At 40.7% G+C, this 21,063-nt stretch overlaps 1 protein-coding gene across 6 annotated transcripts; it reads right to left on the minus strand.

Annotated features, from left to right (window-relative positions):
- Positions 1-719: 719 nt before the first annotated feature.
- emsy (EMSY transcriptional repressor, BRCA2 interacting) lies at positions 720-19,838 on the minus strand. 6 transcript variants are annotated; one of them, XM_078265757.1, is made up of 21 exons: positions 19,618-19,838; positions 16,840-16,948; positions 16,429-16,528; positions 16,220-16,294; positions 15,671-15,846; positions 15,434-15,589; positions 14,802-15,061; positions 14,493-14,721; positions 13,799-14,017; positions 13,176-13,325; positions 12,916-13,089; positions 12,693-12,829; positions 12,303-12,341; positions 11,419-11,592; positions 7,926-8,118; positions 7,594-7,761; positions 6,034-6,189; positions 5,179-5,339; positions 4,135-4,707; positions 2,083-2,487; positions 720-1,771 (listed from the first exon to the last, which is right to left on the minus strand). In XM_078265757.1, exons 1-21 carry the CDS (start codon positions 19,618-19,620, stop codon positions 1,589-1,591), a joined length of 3,840 nt encoding a protein of 1,279 aa, XP_078121883.1. In that variant the 5' UTR covers positions 19,621-19,838; the 3' UTR covers positions 720-1,588. The 6 variants fall into 6 exon arrangements, with proteins under 6 accessions (XP_078121883.1, XP_078121884.1, XP_078121885.1 ...); XM_078265758.1 differs by having other exon boundaries at positions 2,083-2,484; positions 6,034-6,192; XM_078265759.1 differs by having other exon boundaries at positions 720-1,759; positions 6,034-6,192.
- Between the last annotated feature and the right edge of the window lie 1,225 nt (positions 19,839-21,063).

Genomic DNA, 21,063 nt, shown 5'->3' on the forward strand with positions numbered 1-21,063 from the left:
CAAGCAAAGTTTCATGTTGTGTCGAGCCTTCTTAGTGTTTTAAAAATAGCTATTTTGAGGCTAGCATAAAAGTGCCCCTAGCACTCCCAATACGGTAAATCTTAAAAGTGGCGATTCCGTCCTAAATATGCTTTTAAACGAAAGTTCGACTCGGGTACATTCACAAAAAGACCCTAGGTTGCATTTTGGCGAGAGTTACGCTTTAACATAGGGGTGTGTATTCTTATGCCCCCTGTATTTTAAGGAAGAACATTTATTTATTTATTTGTGATACATTATTCATTCACAAAAGAAATTGGTGTCCTTAAAGGTTGGATTTTTCCTAATCTTTTAAATTAAGGCTTTAAGATCAATTTCCAAAAGAAGATTTTTTTTATTCCTCTTTTTAGTCAACTTTAGCATGGGTTCATAAACTTATGTGCTCCACTGTAAATATATCGAAGCAAAAATAAACTTTTAAGTCCTGCTCCACACAAAAATGTGCTTTGCATATTGTTACTTTACTTGGATGTTTGACCTCATGTGCAGAGTTTGACACTAGAATAGGGAAAGTTTCTCTGTGCTCACCTTAAATCTGACTTTAAGACGTGTATGTAACGAGCAACATTTGGTGAAATCACAACTAGATTAGAAGCTAATCATGGTCCAAAAATGCAATATGCTTACTTGAAACTTAACTCCCTCATTTTGTCTTAAAATAAAAACTTTATAAACTGACATGTTCTACTCAGCGGATTTATTGTGCAGGTTAAATGATTTTTCTCAACTAGTCATCTAGTTTGAAAAGGTATAAAATAAATGTGTAACTTAAACACACTATGCATAAGCAAATGCATACTTAGTTAAAGTCTCACAGCAACTTTTTGAGCTCCAGAATAAATCAAAAAACGGTACATAGTTTTTTAAAGCATACTATCAGTTACAATGAACAGTAACACATATGTTATCCTTCCTCCAGGGCTCTTCTGGTTTATGTTCCTCGCAGCAATTTCAATCTGCTCCAGCTTTGTCCTCTCTTCTGAAAACTTCAATCCCATAAGCATTTAAGAGATTTTACTGTTACAAAGCTGCACCTCAGTCAAGAGAAAATACTGTTCATGTGGTGGTAAAACCTTCAGATCATCAAAAGAAGATGTCCAAGAACAGAAAAGTCACTTTGTACAAAACATTGGGGAACATATATTTAAAATATTCTGGACATTAAACATAAATGCAGGCCTGCAGTGGTTTGATCCGGCTGTATGTACAGTGGCACAAGGCACTGCCAAAAACTCCAAATAATCAATTTCATGAATGTGTAACTGTCCTAGAAAGTTTGTTTGGAGAGGCTGCTTTCCAACTGTCTGGGGCTGTACTAAAACTAATCCTTTCACCTCGCTCCCACATTTCACATCCAGCGCTCCTCACTGGCAATAAAAACCATATGTGCCACTAGTTGTGGGGAGGGAAAAGTATACTTACTATGAACAAACTAATATTTTACAAAAAAGAGAAAGCATTTATGCTCTTGCACAAAAGAAAACGGCCACAAAGTCTTTGTCCACTTGGTTTGAGGCCACAAACCATCTGTGTCTCCAGCTTGGCGTGGCTATGGTTGGTTCGGGGGACTGGCTGCTGTGGCCTCATCGTTGCTGCTGTCCACCTCCTGCTCCATGGGGCTATCCTCCTCCAGCTGCTGGCTGGTGTAATTGGTGATCTCCAGGAAGCCGCTGGGCTCCACCACCACGTTGGATTGGCTGGAGTCCGGCAGGATGGAGTACTGAGGAATCACCTGCATGCGTTAGTCACATTTGGGTTTCAGTCAACTTCCAGTAAGATAACAAAATGTATCCTGTCCCATTAAAAATAATACATTTTATTGTAAACATAACCATCTTTTGCCCTCTATATGATCATTGCAGCCTGATATATCTGCAAGCTACCATCATATTCAAAGTGCACAATGATGACAGACTTATAATATGATGAATATGTTAAAGTAAAACATTTTAAAGTTAATATGTGACAGACATACTGACAAACCTGTCCGTACCTCGAACTCTGTGATTTATCACATACATTATTTTGTAATAAATATCTCACCTCAATGATCTCCAGGTCTTCTTTGCCCCTCTGTGCTGTGAGGCCTTGCATGCAGCTGAACTGCTGGGGTTTTGTGAGGGGATGATGCATGGAAGCTCCAGAGCTGCTGATGAACTGGCCCGAGTCCAGTGTGCCTGACACGGCCTGCACCTCCATGGCTTTCCCCATAGGGCCGCAGTCACTGGAGGAATCCACCACCATGGGCTCTGTGCTTGGATCGATCTCTGCTTCCATCATGGAAATCTTCAGGATGTCTGACACCGAGGGCTTGTCTCCCGAGGGCCTGGAGCTGGACTCGGGAATCAGTTTGGCGGTGGCCTCACCGCTGCTAAAGACTGGCGATGAATGGTGGGCGCTGCCAAAGGTGATCTTGGTGACGGTGGCGCTCTGTGTGATGATTGGCTGCTGTGGTGAAGATATTTGAATGAGGTAAAAACACAGGAAGTTAAGTAAACTAACAACGGTCATCCCTTTTGTAGTCACAAATAATGTCAGTGTTTTTTTTTTATCATTTACTGTTAAAGAAAGAAAAAAAAGTTTTTGTAGAAATATCAGCAGCTGCAGGGCATGTCTGTGTTTGACTGACAGCAGCTGGCTGTCTGAGCTCCTGAACACCAGTAGGCAAAAGTGAGCAAACTTTCTCTGTAGCTTACAAGCCATGGGCTGACAGTGTGCTGTTAGTCTATATCCACAACGTTCCACTTCCATCTCCCTCTTTTTCGGCCGGATGTCCGTTACCTTCCGCTTTCTTTGTGTTGGAATTTTAAACTCTGGTAGATTTATGAGGACTATGGTTAACTGCTCCTCAGATCTCTGCAGGGTAAATCCAGACAGCTGCTAGACCATCTGTCCAATCTGAGTTTTCTGTTGCAGGACTAAAACAACTTTTAAAAAGGTACACGTGTTCCACCAAAACAAGTTCCTTCCCGAGGCTATTTTGCAGTGGCACCGTAGCTCTGTCCGGTGCTTGGTATTTCTTTAAACCAATCACGATTGTCATGGGCGGCGTTAAGCCCCGCACGGAGCAGCTGCCAAATAGCCTCGGGAAGGAACTTGTTTTGGTGAACCATGTATGTTCAAAAGTTGTTCTAGTTGTGCGTGAGAAAAGTCAGATTGGACAGATAGTCTAGCTAGCTCAATTCAGTCTCAATTTACCCTGCAGAGATCTGAGAAGCTGTTAACCATAGTTTAAAATTCCGACACAAAGAAAGCGGAAGGTAACGGACGTCGGCGAAAAGACATGCATCCAGCGGACTTTCCTGCGGCACCGGCGCAATCCCAGAAGTGGAATGTCGTGGCTATAGAGTAGGCAAAGCGAGACTAGTGTGTGTGTTAGCAGTGGTATTAAAAGAGTAAAGCTGCGTTCAGACCAACCCTGCGTAAAAATGCAGTTCTCTCATTCATTTGAATGGATTCACTCTTATCGACGCAGCAGGGGCACCATCATGAAACCAAAAATAATATAAAATCAAAATTTCTCCTGTTTGGTTTCTGATATTTTTCCAAAGGAAAACACAGGACATGTGATACAATGTTCTGCAGTTCTATTACTTTTGTTGTAATAAATTTACATTGATGTCAGAGATGGGAATGGCTCCAGGGCAAAAATATGTAACAAGTAACTTACAATTAGAAAAACATTAATTTTATCACAGCTATAAATCATAAGTCATTTTTAACAAATGTTGAGTCAAATACAAATGTCCTTCATTATGTCTTTAATATTTTGTAACTGTAAATGTCAAAATTCAATCACAGTGACACAAAACCGAGATGAGCAGCAACTGCAGCCAGCAATAAATCAATTTCGAATCAGTCTGTGGCCTGTTCAAGGTAAACGTAACAAATGTTTTATAGCCCCCCCACCTTCACACTTACTGGTTACGTCAGTCAGATAACTCGAGAAGTTGGGCCAGGAATTTCTACCTCAGGGCAATTTATTTTCAAATCCAATGAGGCACTTGAAATGTGTGACTTAATATGTCTTTGTGCTAAAAAAATGTTTTATAACTCCTGGCAGTGCTGCACAGTGTTTGGTGTAAAACAACTCACCTGGCTGGAGGCAGTCTTTTCAGTGCTGACAGGGTGGTGCGCCTGCAGTGGAGGAGGGTGGGACATGGGTGTGTGCAGGGGTCTGTGGTGAGATGTGGGTGCTTGCTGGAGCTTCGGAAGCTGCGGCGTCAACAGGGGCTTGGTTGGTGTGGCCAGGGCCGTGACCTTTGCCCCAGCTTGGAGTGGTGCAGTCAGGGGTCTGTCTTTGGGGCTCTGGGTTAAGGCCTGGGGTTTGGGCTGACTCTGCTCTCGTAGTTTTGGGAGTTTCTTAGTCGGAGGAAGAGTAGAGGGGAAGATGGTGGAGGAAGAGGAAGGCTGGCTGATTTGAGGTTTGCTATGCAGTTGTGGTGGAGGCAGTGGCGGCTGAGTGTAGGCGGAGCTGTGGCGGCTCTGCTCGGCCTCTGCCTGGCTCGGGGGGTGCGGCTGAGCGGCTGCGGAGTGGGTGGTTTGCTTTATGGGATCTGTAGTTGGTTGGCTGGAGCGGTAAAACAAGCCTGTTTGGGGGTCCAAGGTGTCGCCTTCCAGCTCGCCCACCTCTAACACAGTTTCCGTTTTACCATGGCTGTCAGAGGGCTGAAACACAGTCACAAAGAAGAATACTGAGGAATGTTATCAAGAGGAGGATGACACTTTAACACTTTACCCATTACCATGAAGCTAACGTGATGATTCGACTGGGAGCTTGGCAGTCAATCAGGCTCCTATGATCAAAATGTGGTCACAACTACATATTTTCTTGTCTTTGTTTTGGTAGTTGTGGCGTTCGGTGTAGCTTCATCATCTGCTTTACTTTTACCTGACAGTCTTCACAAACTTGTCCATGATTTGCTAGCAGCGCCAGCAGAACCATGCATCATTTATTTATATTTAGCCTTGTTTAGTGGTAGTCCACAGACTTTGACATGTTTTCCATAGACTCTGTGACCAGTTTACATTGAAACTACAGTACTTTCTACTGAAGAAATGGGTCCTATGAAAAGTGTTTACAGTGTACTGAGGATTATCCAGAGTGGTTTGTGGTGCTCACAGAACTAGTGTCCTCACCATGTGGCTGACGTGGGAAGCTGCAGAGAGGACGGTAGCAGCTGGTTTGGTTACCACGGTAGCCTGGCTGCTGATTTTGGGAGGCTTCCCCAGCTGCTGGCTGGAGGACATGACCACGTTATCATCCTCCGAGGGCACTACCACTCTGCTGCTGACTTTACCTGGCGGGGGAATCACAGTCGTGCTGTCAGATGAGCATTATTAAAATGTAGGACAGGCTAACACACACACACACACACACACACACACACACACACACACACACACACACACACACAAAAAGGAAGTGATTAGTGTTAAGTCATGCATATATTTCAGTGGTGGAATGTAACTAAGTACACATATGCAAGTACTGTACTTAAGAACAATTTTGAGGTACTTGTACTCTACTTGAGTATTTCCATTTTTATAATACTTTAATCTTCTACTTCACTACATTTTGGAAGCCAATACTGTACTTTTTTTCTCCACTACATTTATTTGCCAACTTTAGTTTCTAGTTACTTTGCAGTTTCAGATTATTATTACAAAATATAAATCAACTAATACAATATGATGTATTATTATGGATTAAGCTACCCGGCAGTATGTAGTTGAAATGAGCTCCATCGTTACCTTCGCAATATTAAAGTGATGAACATGTTAATGCATCAATAATTATAATACAGTTATATAATATAAATTATAATAAAATGGGCCTTTCTGCTTAATTAGTACATTTACGTGTGGTAAACTTCTAGTAGTGTTTGTACACTGTGGTAATTCAACTTTTACTGAAGTAGAAATATCTGAGTACTTCTTCCACCATGGATATATTTCATATAGTACGTCATGAAGCAGACCGAAGAGGCGTACCTGCTGTGACGTACTCAGTACTGGGCTCAGCCTCTGAGGTGGAGGGCCTAGGGGACTCCGGGCTGGGCTTCTTCTCCTGGGCCAGCTGGATGGGCACGGCCATCTGGCTCAGGTCGATGGTGTGCTGCCTGGGTTTGGGCTCTCCCTTCTCCTTCACTGCTGGGAGGGGTTTAGCAAAGGGACAATAAGTGAGTGACAACAATATTACTGTTGAATTGAGAAACTCAAATTCAAATTACTCTGTTGTTGTACTGATGGAATTAGTGCTGTGGAAAACGTACAGTATACTGAATTCTTTTAAGACAATGGAGGTAAACACGGAGGAAATGTTGCATTTGCATCATCAGCACATTAGTGCAGATCCTGAAACAATAATGATTTTAATTACTAAAATATGATCAAATATACTCTAACTATAAGATCTGGTTCTCTGTGCAGTTCAGCTAAATAAAGGCCACCCATATGATAATTAACTGCATTTTAGGTGTTGACACCCAGAAATCACAAGGTGTTTTTAGGATAATGGCCGATAACACTGGCAGGGTTTTCCCTGGGTTTTTAGAGCACGTAGGTGGAAATGATGACATACGCTCATTTGCATATTGGTGACGTCCTCATGTAAATATCTGGATAAAGCTTAGTGGTTGCTGGTTGCAGCGAGGGAGAGATCACTAATCAAAACTTGGAGGAGCAGCTGTAGTAGAGTAGAGTCAGTAAAATGAGAATAGCTTGTCTACCTTAAAGGTTAGCCCACCTTAAGTTAATAAGCCTGTGCTGAAGTTGTCGCTAACTCCGTGGCTAACCCCTTCACTTTAACCAGCAGGTAGCAAGCAAGACACGGGAACTTGGCTTGGGTCTTGAGGAGTTGTAGCATTTATTCACCGACAGATCAACTGTACACACTCTGCACTGCTATGTTCAGAGCTACAGTATAATGTTACTGCTAACTTCATACTCACTGACACACACAGTGTACACAAACCATCATGCGGCAGATGTGTGCAGAAGACAGCGAGCGGACACCCGGCCTGGTTTTTTTTTTTTTTTTAAACAAACGCTTAGGCTCTTGCGCCATAATGCCAGGGAAAACCCTGACTGAGCAATACATCCGTTAATGAGTTGATCTGTTGAACTGCTCTGGCTCTGGCACTTTTGGGAATTTACAATCAGGAGAAGGGGAATGTCACTGGAAGTTCTGTAATACAGTTCTTGTGTACAACTCTGTTCAAAAATTCCGTGGGAATCTATATCACTGCCCGTCATAATTCCAGCTCCATAGGTTTGTAGCCCAACAAGCTTATTATGAAAGCAAAGCCTCAGGCAACTACTGTGGGTTGCTGGCTTTTCCGTCTTTTATTATTATTAGTAGTAGCTCCCAAAAGGTCATTAACATTTGTTTGTTAGTAGACTTTCAATAAAAGTTTAAATCCGCTTTGCTTCGCTTAAACTGTCCAAGCAAAGGATTGGTGATTCTTTCGCTTGTAGTCAGCATATGTACAGGTGATACAGGCCCCCCCTCCCATCTTACGTCTGCAGCTTTTCCGTGACATAAAGGCTCACCTGTTGTCTGCTGAAGCTCCAACAGGGCTTTGATGGTGGAAGTGGCGGACTGGGATTCCCCACCAGACACCTCCTGGTAGATAATAGTGGGGCTGGACTCCACAGATACTTCCTGTTCTGTCCAATCCTGCTCTCTGGAGGACACCACGTGCACTACAGGCTGAGACTCTGAGCACCAACGGAAACAATGTGGGATACATTTCAATTTTTAAAAGGAGCCATGCATCGGGTTAGGCTTATTTTCACAAAAACACACCCAGAAGAGTTAAGCAGTAGCTGCTGATTCATCCGACCTAATCATCTCTTGTCTCTTTGCCATATGGAAAGTATACCTTGAGCGCTGCCATGGGAGGACTCGGCAGCTAAGCTGCCGGCGTCGTCCTTTGTGGACCCGTCCTGGCCTGAGGTCTGACCCTGCCCGATTTCTGCTGAGCGGGTCACCTGCTGCAGCGCCTCAGTGACCAGCTGCCTGGTGTGTTCGCTCACGACCGCCGTCTGGAAGACTGGCTTAGGCTTAATGAGAACCTGGAAGGAAACCAAAGGAACATACAGTGTTCTGTAAAGCAGCAGTTCTCGTCCAAATGTGTCAATTATATAACAGTGATATAGGACAGTAAATTATTCTTTTCATACACGACCCTGGAATTGTCAATGTTTGGTTTGCATTCATACTACCACCACTTTGAGTGTCAGAAGCTGGATGTTTCAATTGTTACTTTTACACAAGGGGGTAAGCCTCTCTCCACAACGCGTAGCTCCTATGGCGCCATTTTGCTAACACTCACCCGACGTTAGCATTCTATTGACTGCCATTCATTTTGACGTCACTTTGACAGTGAATAACTTTACATCTGAAGCGTTTAACGACTTTATTTGTCCATTGTTTATTTCTAAAGAAACACGACAAAGTATAAAAGGCTCCATTACCTTGTACCTCAAGTTATGGCTCCGTAGCAGACGTTTTTGTAAAACTAGGCTAACGATTGTGTCATAACCACGCGACTTACTGTCGCATAGTAGAGGAATTACTGTATAGTACAGGAGAAGCTCACAGGCAGTTTCGACTTACATTAGCCGTTTAAGTTTCATTACTAATGTTAACTAGCATTTTAGTTAGCAATAATTAGCCTGTGCCCATGTTATCTCCTTACATATACCTACGCTCTCCGTCTCTGCAAGATTGGGAATGATTGAGATTTCTCTTGGCACATCTACCAGAAGACTTACAACTTTCAGACAGGTTGCTCACGTCACATTTACGTCTTCAGGCTCAGTTGGAGGCTGCGCAGTAACGCTCAGCCATCATCGGAAAAGTGCTTCTAATATCCTTCACTGGTCTCCGTCCAGAGCAACGGGATCTGTTGGTCGGTTTACAGATTTATTTCACTTCTTGCTAACTACTTTTCACACATTCTCAATCGTAGCAGGAGGTATTACTGACTCAGTTTGGTGGGAGGCGTTTCTTGAACGATTGGCTTGTCATAGCTAGTAATGTATTCGTTATTGTGACAAATAAATGGCAGAGTTCGCATGATGATATTTATACAGGTTAGGGCTGCTCGATTATGGAAAAAAATCATAATCACAATTATTTTGGTCAATATTGAAATCGCACTTATTTAACATGAGTAATCATTGACTTTTGGAAAGATGTTGCATTTATTGAACTTATAAAACAAACGAATCAACAGTGAAAACACCAACTGTGAAATTTCCCTTAATACTTTTCCCGTTGAACTTTTTGAATTCCCCTTCAAAACACAAGACAAAATAAGACAAAACGTAATGTGCAAAATAACATTGTTTTTGTGATCGTTAGAAGCCGAAATCTTATTTTCATCTGCTTTGTTGTATGTTCAGCAAGCAGGTCATATACGTAAACAAGTCAAAAACATTTTGTAAAATTGACTTAAAAAAATGTGACGTAATTTTCAGATTGTTGTTGCCCTTTATCCTGATCTACTTTGTGGTTTTACTGAGACTGCACAGCAGATCATCACTGTGGGTGTTGAATACAGTACGTACTGCATATACATACGGTACTGCATAGCTGGCTGACTCACTGACCTCAATTTCCCCTTGATGACTTAAAATATAAAGTCAATTTAGGCTATATTTAGACTACTGTACATACTGTACTGTGAATACACATGAAGAAATTGGCAGAATCTTGTTGCAGTAATTAAATATATTTTTATACAGATAATTTTCATAGATACTATTTTCCTTCATTCACTGCTTCAAGTGTATGACGGTAATAAAAACCCACCTGGAATCTAGCATAATGGGATTTACCCATCATGCTAGAATACATTCTGACACGTGTGTTCAATTCAAATTCCCCAAAAGACTTATTATAAGATATATTGGGTAAGATTGGGGTATTACGTTACACATTAGTTCTCACTTCTCAGTGAGTGTTTATTTTTAAATCACTACATATACTTTCAAATCTCTCATTAGGCATTCTTGGTACTTGTCAGAAATATATATATATATTTCTGACAAGTAATGAAATCAACAGAACCACTCTGTCTTGTTACCTTTGTTAAAACCGACATAAAAAATCCCCAGGAACTGAAAGAAAACACCTCCAGTAGTTGCTGGTTTCATAGTACATGTCAATTATACGGTAGCTTCTGACAGGGGCAGCATTTGGGCACTAAAAACTAAAACATAAAATAAAACTAAATACACCAGATTTTTGGAGCATCTCTCTCATGTAACCATGTCCAAGTAATCCATTCTCACTTTGCTATCTCTTAATAAAGTAGTGAAGCCATCACAGTTATTACAGCTGGACACACAGACACACCCCACTCTGTAGTTCCCATCAGCTCTACCATTGGTTTAGTTTGACTGGTTTGGTTCAGTCTCACCGCTATCAATGGTGTTGTTTTAAGCCAAAAAGCTCTGATAAACCCACTGTACACTACCTGTTCATCACCAAACATGCGGACTGACAGAGTTAGCGACTAGCTAGTGAACATATTGAAGCATTTAGCAGCTAAAGAGCCAGATATTTCTTTTTCTTAATTTTAAGTTTTATTTATATGGTAATATTATGTCAACGTTGTGCTCACAGCATGCTCCACTGCCCGCAAGTGGTCAAAGAAAATAAATTAATATAGATTTAATATAATGGGTCAGAAACAGGATACATAGGAGACAAACACTGTGGTCTGCAGCTGTTTGACCTGAAAGAGCAGCAGAATAGATGGCTGTCAGTCTCGCAGGCTCATTGATAACATTTACACTCAGATAACACTCATTTCTCTCCTTGAATGGGGGAAGTAAATGAAGGAAGAGAAAAAGGTCAGTGTCGGCCTAAAGAATTGGGGATGTTTCCCTTCTGTTTAAACTGATGTACGTATGCTTCAATTACTATCTAACTTCAAAATATGACTAAATGCATAACCCAGATGAGTGAAGAAGTGTCCTTCTTGAGAAAAATGAGTAATGAGGAAGAAACGTTTGTCTCATTTTAGAGTTTTTACTACAACTGTACTTCTGTAATGACTTAAACATGTACAGCAGACATTACACTTGTGGTTACTTCATGTCAGTCAGTAGGTCATATGAGTATCCCCTTGATGTTAGTCATATGATAACCTCATTGGCACGTGGTTAACCAGGATCTAATGATGACAACATTTTAATTTAAAGCCTTAAAGCCTCTGTGAGTAAATAAATCCCTCAGTGGTAAATGGAATATTTAGGAGGTGAAGCAGGGACGTTTTTTTTTTTTTGTAAATAAAGAGATTAAAAGAACGAAGAAAAGGGCAAAAGCAAAGAGAAACATTTTATAAGCTGGTGGTGCCTCACCTGTGTCTTGCCCTGCTGGCCGTAGACGATCTTGGTTGGGATGATCTTTGTGGCGGTGGACTGGGACCCAGAGCTCATGCCTTTGGGCTGGGTGACGATCATCTTGGTAATGGGTCTGGAGGCAGTAATGATTGCTGGTTTGGTCCCCTGAACAGCCTGCAGGCCCTTCTCACCCTAAAGCACACAGTTTATTACAACAAAGAACATGTTTTTTTGGGGTTTTTTTTTTTATCTCACAGGGCATGTGCAAATATCCTTGTTCTTGACTGTGTCACTGTTCTGTCTTGTGGCTACGTATTGTTTTATTGTTGATTGCAGCTGTGTGTAACACTATTGCCCAAGCAAAAATTCCCCTTGGGGACAATAAAATATATCTTATCTTATATCCAACTACAAACAGCGGTAGCAAGGGAAAAAACCCAGTAATGTACACTAGATACTGTCAACTTAAAATACTCATGTGTAACAAAGTTACTGCAGGTCTACACATCTATATGAACCTTTACAATTCATCTTAAATTAAAATTTAAATGTATGTCTTTGCAAAGACAGTTTCTCTTTAGACACTAAAAATAGCTCTATCATTTATATATTTTTTTAAAAGTTCTACATTTTGACAGAGTCAGGCTAGCTGTTTCCTCCTGTCTCCAGTCTTTGTGCTAAGCTAAGCTAACGAGATGCTGGCTGTAGCTTCATATTTGATATCACTCTTATATCTGTTTGTTAAATCTGAACATCTAACTCTCCACCAGTAAGCAAATAAGAATATTTCCACAAATGTTGAACTATGCCTTTAAAAACACAAATGCAACATATTACTGTATTTAACACATTTTAAAACCCAGAATTCAGAAAAATGTAATATAATAAAATGTTGAGAGGACCTTTATGTAGGATATGAAGTTTTCTAACTTTGGCGACACCTAGTGGTTGTATCAAAAAAGACAGTGTCACAACAGTGAAATTAATGGGATAAAATCAACACACAAACTGCACCAATTATGTTTTTACAAAAATAAAATCTATAAATAAACATTTATGCTATCAGAATAATTATAAAGATTATTTACTACCATTTTCACTATACATGTACTGATTATCTTCTCAATGAATTGATTAATTGTGTGGTCTGGAACGTTCCAAGAGCCCATGGTGCTGGTGTCTTGTTTTGTCCAACCAATCGGACCAGTCATATATTTACATTTGAGAAGCTGGAACAAGTGAATAATTGCCATTTTTGCAATAGTTGCCAATTATTGTGGTGTTTCACTCACCCCAGCATTTAAAAGCGTGGTGACCACATTTTTGCCAGGTAGTCCTTGGATGGTTGCTCCTTTTCCAGTGGTTTTCTGAACCACGATGACGTTCGGCTTGGAGCTCATTGGGATGGTGGTGATCTTAGTCGTTGTGCCTGTTGCAGAGGAAAGACATTCTTTCATCAAAACTGCACAGATTATGTAAAATCACAGCAATATCAATCTCTCCTCACTGACTTACCGGAGACGATGTTACTGCTGATGATCTTCCCGCCCAGAGTGGCCAGCGACTTGGGCACCACTGTGATGATGCTGCCGCTGGTGGTCTTGACGTAGGTGGTCCCCCCACCGGCGGCTGATATTCTGGCGCCGAGGCTGGGGCTAACAGTCGGTCTCGTATAGGTGGCCTGGGTAGCTGCATACAGAAATATATTGTTGCTATTTAATAACTAGACCTGCATATCAAACCTCCGTACTTTGTTGAGTACAGGTCACAGTCACCTGTGGCCTGAGTGACCAGTTTGGTGGTCATGATGGCTCCGTTGCTACTGACGACCATGATGGGGGATGAGCTGCTGCTGGACAAAGCCACGGATGATGGCTTGGGTAGGATTTTGCTGGGCTGAACCTGCTGAGTGATTATCTTGACCCCTGTAAGAGCACCGCACAGACAATATATTGACTCAGGACAAAGAATGAAACACTCTTATGTAGAGCAACATAATCACATGAAGTTATTTTTCTGCAAAAACTCAAACTAAATAAGAAAGATGTTTTAAAAGGCTGGTGGGTTGAGGGTCCCTGGTGGTCTTAATGTTAAAGAAAAAGGTTTATGAACATAAACATTTTTTTGTATTTGAACCACAAAATATATAAAAATTAACTTATTAACCTACAACAAAATCTGCTTACTAATGAGCATACATCACAAATTAATAAAGAAAGAAAGAGATAAAGAGAAAGAGATTGAGACAGAAAGAAAGAGATGAAGAAAAAGATAGAAACATGAGGATGAAGAAAATAGAGAGAGAGACAGAGCGAGAGACAGAGCGAGAGACAGAGCGAGCGAGAGCGAGCGAAAGAGAGTGAGAGAGAGCGAGAGAGAGAGAGAATTGTATTCTTACCCGACTCTTGTTTGATCTGAATGGTGGGTTTGGAGCCCGGTGAGGTGCTGGTGGTCTGGGTCTGGCTGACACTACAAACTCCCATAGATGAGCTCTGCTGCAGCTGTTTGGGTGACTGCTGTTTGGGGAACTGGGCCAGGATCTGAGCCGGCGACCCCACCAGGGTCTTAGGTGATGGAAGTCTGGCTGAAGCCACCTTCACCCCAGCTGAAGAGGCACCTACGACAGTGAACACCCTACTGTTACGCTAACACAGCTAGGAGATCAAACAGTTTGGCAACAGAAGTCTGGAGGCCAAAGTGACAAAACAAGCAAATGTGTTTAAGTCTATCTACTAATGGGCTGTTAAGTACATTTTCTTCAAAAACAGTGTCATTAAGACATTTTTACATATTGTGTTTGGATACAATTTCTTTTGGTTGGTTTATGATAAACCAAGTACAATTGGTACTCTGCTATAGAGCTGAACGTATTAGTCAGTTAAAATGCCAGAAATTTGATGGTTCAAGCCTCCCAAATGTGAGAATTTGCTGCTTTTTATCATCTTACATTATTGTAAACAGAATATACGTGGATGTTGGACTTAAAAAAGCAATTTGAAGACATAAATGTGGGCTCTGGGAAACTGTGATGACTTTGAAAAGGTTCCATATGTGGCTCGCATTAATTATACTGGTGCAGAGGAAGGACCTACATGTTGTTGACATGACCACTGAAGGAGTAGAGGAGACCATTGTGGTCACTGCGACGGTGTTGGAGGAAGGGCTGACGCTGGCTGGGAAGACCACCGTCTGTTTCTGGGTGGGAGCGGTCAGCATGGAGGTGGAGATCAGCTTGGACAGAGCAGCGTTGTTGTGAGCGTGAGACTTGGACAGGATGTTGGGCACAAAGTTGGAGCTGGGAGATGTTGTCACGATTATCACCTGAAAGAAGATGAGACATTTAAAACTCAAGTAGTGCGTGGCGAGATGTGTTTAGGAGTGTGGGAACTGGCATCACTCACCTTCTGCGTGGTGGTGTTGGTGGTCTGGATGGTGGGCTTAGTGAATGTGATCTTGACGGGGGACAGGTGGGGCGGCAGCGAGTTGGCTATGCTCTGCATGATGTTGCTCATCTTGGGGCTGCCGCTCACCGGTACCGTGATGTTCTTGGATATCGGCGGAGACACCTTGGAAACCTCCTTCAGCATCACCGGCGACGAGCTGGACGAGTTTGTCCGCCTTCGCTTGCGAGGCTTCTCATCCTCGTCGGAACAGCTCACACCTGCGAGGGAAATTTAGGAAGGAAATTCAGGGTATCGTAGGGGTGACAGAAGTTCTGTCTGTGGCTTATCAATTAATCCGCTGATCATTTTCTCGATTAATTGTTTGGTCTATAAAACATCAGAAAAATAATGGGAAAAAAAATTGTGTAACCCAATGTGATGGTTTAACCAACAGTCCCAACAACTAAAATATATTCAATACGAGACGCTGTGTTTAGGAAATTTCAATCCCTGCCAGTTCAGTTGTCCTTGATACAAGAATGATGTTCCTAATCAGTAAACAAGCCTTGCAGCGCACCCTTCAGGCTGATCAGTACACAGGGCCTGAGCAGAGCAAAAGTTTAAATAGATTTTAAGATGTTGACACTCACTTTTTACATAGACGGTGCTCCCGCTGGGCAACACCACAACGTTGGATGAAGGACTGGGTGGTCGTGGGGATTTTACAGTTGCTCCTATGGTGCCGCTGGTCGCTGTAGCGCTGGTTGAGGTGCCGGTGGTGCTTGTGTAGGAGTAACATACAACCACTACGGGGAGGAAATTGAACATGTCATTCAACATCTAATCTGTTGAATCTGTTAGTCTAATACGAAATGATGCTGGCCCACCTTCTTTGTTTCCCGTTTCAGCTGGCAACAGAAGGGAGGCATTCTGATTGGCTGTAGCACTGGCCACAGCATTAGCAGTCACAGTAAAGGCTGTCTGAGGGACCAGCCTCGGCATCAAGGGAACAAGCCGCCGTCCTTCAATGGACCATTCGGACGAGCTGTTAGGACCTGACATACTGAAAAAAGATGTCATGCACCGTTCAGTAATTAAACATTGCAAACTACAATTCCCAGTCCAGTGGTGAGCATATGGGAAACAACCTCACATTATAAAGTAGACATAGCTAAGTAAGTTTGAAGGACAAATAGTGACACAAATTTACAATAAAAACATCTGCATGGTCAGACAAGTGTTCACACCATAATGGATGAAAAATCTTTGAACTCATGAGGACGCCATTTTATTTGCTCATTGTTGCTGAAATCAACATGCTGGAAAGTGGATCGTTAAACTGACAAATTCATCTGCTTATTTGTTACGTTATTCCACATACTGTAAGGTACTGCACATGACAAATGACAGTCCTACATGGCCGGTTATACACTTACTGATATGCAATGGTGGTGAGGCGTTCATCATTGACAGCCCTGCGGACTTCTGCACGATGGCGCTCTGTTGAGATACTGGGAGGATGAGGGGAAGGGTGGGTGGACAAAAATGGTATAGCACACTTTAAGTAAATCAAAGTGTTTGTGCAAAAGTTGGACAAATAGTTTCTATCAATGATCAGATTTTAGAATATGTAGGAAACAACTACCCAAGGATTTTAGTGAGTTCTCCGAGCAGATCCTTCTTGTCCTTTGTCAGGTCTCCTTGGGCTCGCAGGGCACTGATAACCCCAGCATAAGCCTCCAGCTCTGGGGAACACAAATCAATGAAACGAAAAGAATGCAAGTCCGAGCAGATAAACAAACATATGAATTTCTTGCCCCAACTTAGTTGCACAAAGAGTGATTCATTCGGCTGAACATACAATAGTATATATATTTACTAGTATTACTGTTTTTAATGCATACATTGAAGGAACTGACAGATAACATTTCACTGACATTGTATTTTTATATGATTTCATGTGACAATTGATGAATTGATAGATTGATAAACTAAGTGTGTAAATGCTGTTTACAGTGATGGTCCTCCAATGTTTATTTTTATTGCATGACCTTACCAAGTTTACGGAGAATTCTTTTGCACTCATCCCTGCCCAGGTCAAGGATGGTGGGCCATACCACAGGCATGGTACCAGTCAGCACCGGTTTCTCCAGCTGAATCATGGGCTAAGTAGAGAGGAAACAAAATAATGCAAGAGTAGACAACATTTAATCATTAATCATTCCATATAACCAAGGATTAGAGACACTGATAGCGCTTGACAACAGCAGAAAGCCATTCATTCTGATCATGTAAGGTAACATGAGGTCCAAAGTATGATGTTAGAAAAGGGGAAGTTTGTCAAATGTTTACTTTTCGCAAAAGAAAAAAACTGCTCCTTTTTTGTGCTATTTGTTTAATAAAACATGGAAATAACATACACGTTATATCAATATACAAAACAAATAGACAATCACTTTTGTGCTATCAACTTTACCAGAACAGTCTGACTGACAAGATAATCATCTTTCATGTAGAATTACTTGTGTTGTTGAGTGGAAGCTAGATTTTGTTGCCTTTATGCTACGTTTACACGTGGCTGGCTATTTTCATAAACGGACATTTCAACCTCTCCATTTTTAAAAATAAAATTGTGCACACCTGTCAGTTTTCAGAAAAGTGTTATTTTACACAAACCCGTGTATATGTGCCGTCAAGAGCACGCCAAACCTGTAGGTGGCGGTGTAACGAGAAGCTCAAGCCCACGTTAGCCAATCAGAATCCCGAAAAATAGCAACAACAGCAACAAATCACGGCGCCAGACATCACGTCGGCTGCCTAAACCACCGTTTTTCTCAGTTTACATGCAAAGGAATTTTCCCAAAACCTCCACTCTGGCCAGAGTTTTTAGAAAGAATCGTTTTCAGAGGCGAATTCTCCGCTTGCGTGTAAACGAAGGGCACAAACAAAGGGAAATGTCTGTTTTTAAAAATAACCATGTACGTGTAAACGGGGTACCAGAGGGCTCCTTGACACATTTTAATTAAGTGTACTTAAGTTTAATTAAATGAAACATTTCCTATAAAGAAGCATTCACTCAAAAGGAACTGCTGTGAGTAATTACTCTGCTAATTTACAATCATGCAGCTATTATGCAAAACACGCATAAAAGGACAAAAGGTGCCATGTTTAGATGTTATGAAGAGCAGAAGAGAAGTGCACTGCAAACCATTACGTTTTTATTAAGCAATGGGCAATTATTAAGCAAACTGTTTTAGTACTGCTGAAGTTATTTTATTTAATTAATTTAATTTATGCCGTAGCGAGTAGTATGAAAGGGCGAAAATCTGCGAATGGGAGGTTGGTCGGGGTGGTGGATGGGTAAAACACAGGACTTTCACCCAGGAGCCCGGGGATCGTGTCCCCTGTGTGACGTTTCCTTCGTGTCCCGCGTGTCTCAAAATACATACAAATAACAGAAAGTGGGCGTGTATGTTTACGCAAAGTCATGATGTCATGTTGTACTGATGAACAAATCAGCTAAATGATTCAACTACAAGTTACATCACATGCGTTTATGCTCTACACTGCCTTTAAATTGAATGACAGTTGCAAAAATCTAACCTTTTTGGTTCAAAAAGCATTTCAATAAACCAAAAGTCATATTTATAAAGCACTTGCTGGTCTGGCTCCACAGTACGGCTCAGTTTATAACCCTAGCAGATTTCTTCGGTCACAAGGTGGAAATTTCCTCCATGTGCCTTAAGCACTTTCAAAGTCTGGAGAGAGAGAGCATTCAGTATTTATGCACCTAAAGAATGAAACCGTTGTTCTATTGGCTGTCTGCTTATCTTAGACTTGCTCTGACACTGTGTTCTTTTAAAACTAAGCTTCTTTTTTTTTTTAAATGAACACACCATAGTTGTATAGTACGTTTGTTTGTATTTTTTTGTATGCATGGATATCTCTGGTTACACATTTTGCTGTTTTGTTTCTATTTAAAGCACTCTGAACTGCTTTTGTATGTTATGGTGCTACACAAATTAATTTGAATTAAATGTAGGTCTTGAAACATTGAAAATAGTGTATATCTATATTCATCTTAATTATAAAGGTTTATTTCAAATGCTGTTTTGGATAAGAAATACGTTTTAATGAATGAGATAAATTAGGAATAGGGTGCCTTATATCTTGAAGGCATCGATAATGCCTTCCCGAGAATGTAAACAATGTTGATGTAGTTACTGATAAGGCTGGTGTTTTTAGATAACAAGGGAGTTTTGGATACACAGATAATACTTGTTAGTAGGATCAATTCAGTGTTAGTTTTGGAACATAGAATGTGATGACAATAAGAAATATACAGAATGTCACTAGACTTTAAAGAGATGATGCCAAACTCCATTTACAAATCCAGCAGCTTAATTTAAACTTGTTTAATGGCACAAATTAATTCAACTCATGTATATATTGCAACAAAGTCTTAACTTTGTAACTGTTTACACTCACCAGTACCGCCCCCCACTGGGCATCTCAGTAACTACATTGTGCGTACAAGGCCAAACTCAAACAAATGGAGATTTTGTTTAACTCATTTGCTGCTTAGAGAAGATGTATAGTATATGCCGAAAGTAAGAGAAAAGCCTTGCAAACCTGCATGTTTCTTCTACCACGTTCCGATATTTAAGGACACACAAAGAAAACATTTAGCTGGTATATTTTCTGGGTCAAAATCTGTCAACACAACGGAAGACAGCACGTACGCTTTCATCAAATTGCATCATGCACAAATATCCATTAACGGTATAATACATTTGTCAAATATCCAGAGCGAGGCGTAAAATCAATGTCTTACCATCCGTTAGCAGGGCAACTTCAAGGCCTTGGTTATTCCGAGATCCAAACAAACATGGCTCACCATAAGACTTTAAGGCTAAACTACCGCATCGCCCAATTATTCTGCAAAAAACTGCGGCAAAGAAAACAAAAGCTAAACTGCTGAAATAACCCAATCTACCCAAAGAGGTTCTAGTGTTTACGTTGTCTGCTAGCTAGCTGCGGCTGCCCCGGATGAGTTTCTTCTTCGTATGAGACATACGGATACCTCGTCTTTTCGGCCGGCGCTGTGCTGCCACCTACAGGAAATTAGACATATGGACTACTTTATTAATGCAGCCAAATCCCACATAAGAATCCAAAAATGAGTAAAATATGTAATAAAGACACAAATAACTAAAATCTTATTCATAAACTGAACCAATACTAAAACGTACTAGATACAGGCAGCCCACCACAGCTCCTAGACCATTTTACAGTCAGCCAAACAACACTGACCCCATAAAAAAAACAAATGTACACTGTGTGCTGGTTGATGTTCTCTTCAGAATTAATTTATTTTTTCATCATTATTAAGCATTGTAAATGTGTATGCCTGAGAGCATCACCTGTTTTTAAGTCACGAGTCTGTTCATCCTGTGTTACTTCTGAATAAATAATACAAACCTGAATCTTAAATACAGTCTTTATTTTATCAAGTAGTCTAATTGAGGGTCAAGATTTGCAAAAGAAACAGCAGAGAGAAGTTATTCCCATAACAGAGAGAAGATGCACACAAGCACTAGGCCTACATAACAGCATTAGTCTACTTTATAATGTGTCTTTATTGTTCCCATATAAATCAAATCCACAGACCTTTTTCTGAGACAGACATTTCAACTTGTTATAGCAAAGTTTAGGAACTTTCGCTATAGTTGTAGGGAATGTCTGCTGATTCATATATATATATATATATATATATATATATATATATATATATATATATATGTACACATACATATATGATTATTTAAAGGTAATCTGTTGCCTGTGTATGTCCAGCTGCACATCTAAATATTTAATTGTGAGCAGTGGTGGAAGAAGTATTCAGATCCTTTACTTGAGTAAAAGTAGTAGTACCACACTGTAGAAATACTCTGTTACAAGTAAAAGTCCTGCATTCAAATTTCACTTAAGTAAAAGTACAAAATTACTCAAAAATACTCATTATGCAGAATGATCCATTTCAGAATCAAATATATTTTATTATTTGAGTAATTAAGAAAAATATGATTGATTAATGTGTAAGCATCACTAATGTGCAGCTGGTAAAGGTGGAGCTTATCTTAACTACTTTATATAGTGCGGTAGCTTAATATAACCTTTAAAATACGTCATAATTTATTAGTGTATTTATATTTTGTCTCTGCAAATTAACTGTCAAAATAGATGAAGCGGAGTAAAAAGTAGGCCACATTATTTCCCT

This window comes from Sander vitreus, chromosome 13, assembly GCF_031162955.1.
Source record: "Sander vitreus isolate 19-12246 chromosome 13, sanVit1, whole genome shotgun sequence".
Classification (NCBI taxonomy): Eukaryota; Metazoa; Chordata; class Actinopteri; order Perciformes; family Percidae; genus Sander; species Sander vitreus.